At 43.6% G+C, this 2,446-nt stretch overlaps 1 protein-coding gene across 1 annotated transcript in view; it reads right to left on the bottom strand.

Moving 5' to 3' along the window:
• EIF4E (eukaryotic translation initiation factor 4E) overlaps positions 1–2,359 on the bottom strand; it is a 31,461-nt gene extending 29,102 nt beyond the window's left edge. The window contains exon 1 of the mRNA XM_005418224.2: positions 2,304–2,359. Coding sequence (XP_005418281.1) covers positions 2,304–2,359 — 56 coding nt within the window. The remainder of the gene's footprint in view (positions 1–2,303) is intronic.
• Between the last annotated feature and the right edge of the window lie 87 nt (positions 2,360–2,446).

Genomic DNA, 2,446 nt, shown 5'->3' on the forward strand with positions numbered 1-2,446 from the left:
TAAGAATTTGGACATTAAATACTGTCACAGCATGAGCTGCATGAATTAGAACACAGCTATTTTCACTTGTTTAAGAAAATAATTATTGTAATCTTTGTGTTTTGCAGGCACCCTAGAAACATTCCTATTTTGCTCTGACAGTGAATTCAGGCTTTCTACAAGTGGTAGGCTACAATACAAGTATTATCAATACTGGAGAAATGAAGGTGAGAACTGTCAGAAACACAGGTGTCCACCTGCAACTACACTTCAGTAATAGCATGAGATCAAATTCCTTTGGTTAATTTGCCATGCTAAGTGAAACAGCTTTTCACACAGCAAACCTGGATCATGCACTGTATCTGCTGCCCTTGTCCTATAGTTGGCTGGGCTACTTAGCCACTTTTTGCCAATTAATGCTATCATAATGCATCAAGTAGATTTATATGGATATACTCATTCTGAAAAAACAGGATCTATGCTTTTCTGTTCTGGGAAGGCAGAAATTTTCACCAAACCTCTAGCCTAGGAGATAAGCCTAAGCCCCTAAGCCTAAGAGATAAAGATTTTTTAAATTACTGTTATTCTTTATTAAAGATGGGGACAGAAGACCACGGGAAATAAGACAGTTGCAGAAAATACTGAGATTATAGTTTGGATTTTGAATCACACTTTCTGGAGAGTCATCTGGATGCTGGGAAATCAGGAGAATATTTTGTGTACTAAGGTCAGAATAAGGATTGGTGCAGTTTCATTGAAGTTAATGGCGCTAAAGTAGAAAGACAGAATCTCATCTTGCAAAGTTTTAACTGAAGTCATAGTCTGTACTTGCCAGTAGTGGGAAGACAGATGAAATTTAAACAAGGAGTGGGATCCCAGTACTAAGGGTGGATCTTGCAGATACATGCTCTGAAGTGTTTTGCAGCTATTCTCCCACTCAATAGGCATCTCCCTGTGCTCTTTTTGAAAAAAACAGCTTATTGACATGAACCAGTAAAAAGCATCTTGCACTGATATTAAGTTAGAGATGTTTTAGTACATAGGACAGTGATCATTCCTCTGTGATACTGCTGAGGCTGCATCTCAAATCCTGTGTTCAGTTCTGAGCCCCTCACTACAAGAAGGACATTCAGGTGCTGGAGCATGTCCAGAGAAGGACAATGGGGCAGAGGAAGGAGCACAACTCTGGTGAGAGGCAGTTGAGGGAGCTGGAGGTGTTTAGCCTGGTGAAAAGGAGGCTCAGGGAGGATCTTATTTTTCTCTACAATTGCCCAAAAGGAGCCTGTAAGCCACGTGGGGGTTGGTCTCTTCTCCCGGGTAACAAGTGACAGGACAAGAGAGAATGGCCTTGGGTTGTGCTAGGGAAGGTTTAGATTGGATATTAGGAAAAGTTTTCTTCATGGAAGGGGTTATAAAGCATTAGAACAGGCTGTCCAGGGAGATGGTAAAGTCACCATCCCTGGAAGTGTTCAAAAAACATGGATATGACACTTGAGGACGTGGTTTGGGGGTGACCATGGTGGTGGAGCAATGTTGACAGCTGGACTTGATGACCTTAAAGGTCTTTTCCAACCTTATCAACGCTATGATTCTACATTGACACTAAGTTTGACAACACCCAGAGAACATAAGCATAGTCATCTTACAGGCACAGGTAGTCTTTTTTCACTCTCTAACCCATGCAAATGGAAGAAATATAATATGTGCATTAATCACATTTATTTTTATGACAGATCATTGGTTTCTAGTCTTTCTCTTTCCAGGAAGACAATCAGCATCCTTCATGTGACAATGCCACCTTGACTCTGCAGCCTGTTTTTCTAATTTTAGTTACTGCCTTACTGAATATTGAATTTGTGATGGTTTTACCTGGGTTAAAAATAGAGCAAAAGAATTGTTATAAACCACACAGACAGACCTACATACCACAGCCCACACTCCATAATAAAGAAGATATGCTTGAAAAATTTCTTGTACAGCCTCGCAGATGAAAACTACGGGAAGTTCTTCACGGAATCAATTAGGGTTGGAGGGGAGCTCTGGGGACCATCCAGGCAGGGTCACCCAGAGCAGGAGCGCGTCCATGTGGGTCTGGAGTGTCTCCAGAGAGGGAGAGTCCAAGACCTCCCTGTTACCCTCATTGTAAAGAAGTTCTTCCTCATGTTGAGGTGAAACTTCTTGTTCTTTAGTTTATGGCCGTTAACTCCTCATCCCCACCGAAAAGAGCCTGGCACCATCCTCTTGATACCCGCCTTTGAGGCATTTATGCGATCCCCTCTCACTCCTCTGTTCTCTGGGCTAAACAGGCTAAACACCCTCCTTACTGTGAGCGTGGCGAGGCGCTGGCACACGTCGCCCAGGGAAGCCGTGGATGGCCCATCGCTGGGAGCGTTCAAGGCCAGCTTCCATGTGGCTTTGAGTCTCCGGAGCCTCCTCCCTCTCCCCTCCCTCCCTCCCGCTCCCCCCG

This window comes from Geospiza fortis, unplaced genomic scaffold (genome assembly GCF_000277835.1).
Source record: "Geospiza fortis unplaced genomic scaffold, GeoFor_1.0 scaffold11, whole genome shotgun sequence".
NCBI lineage: Eukaryota > Metazoa > Chordata > Aves > Passeriformes > Thraupidae > Geospiza > Geospiza fortis.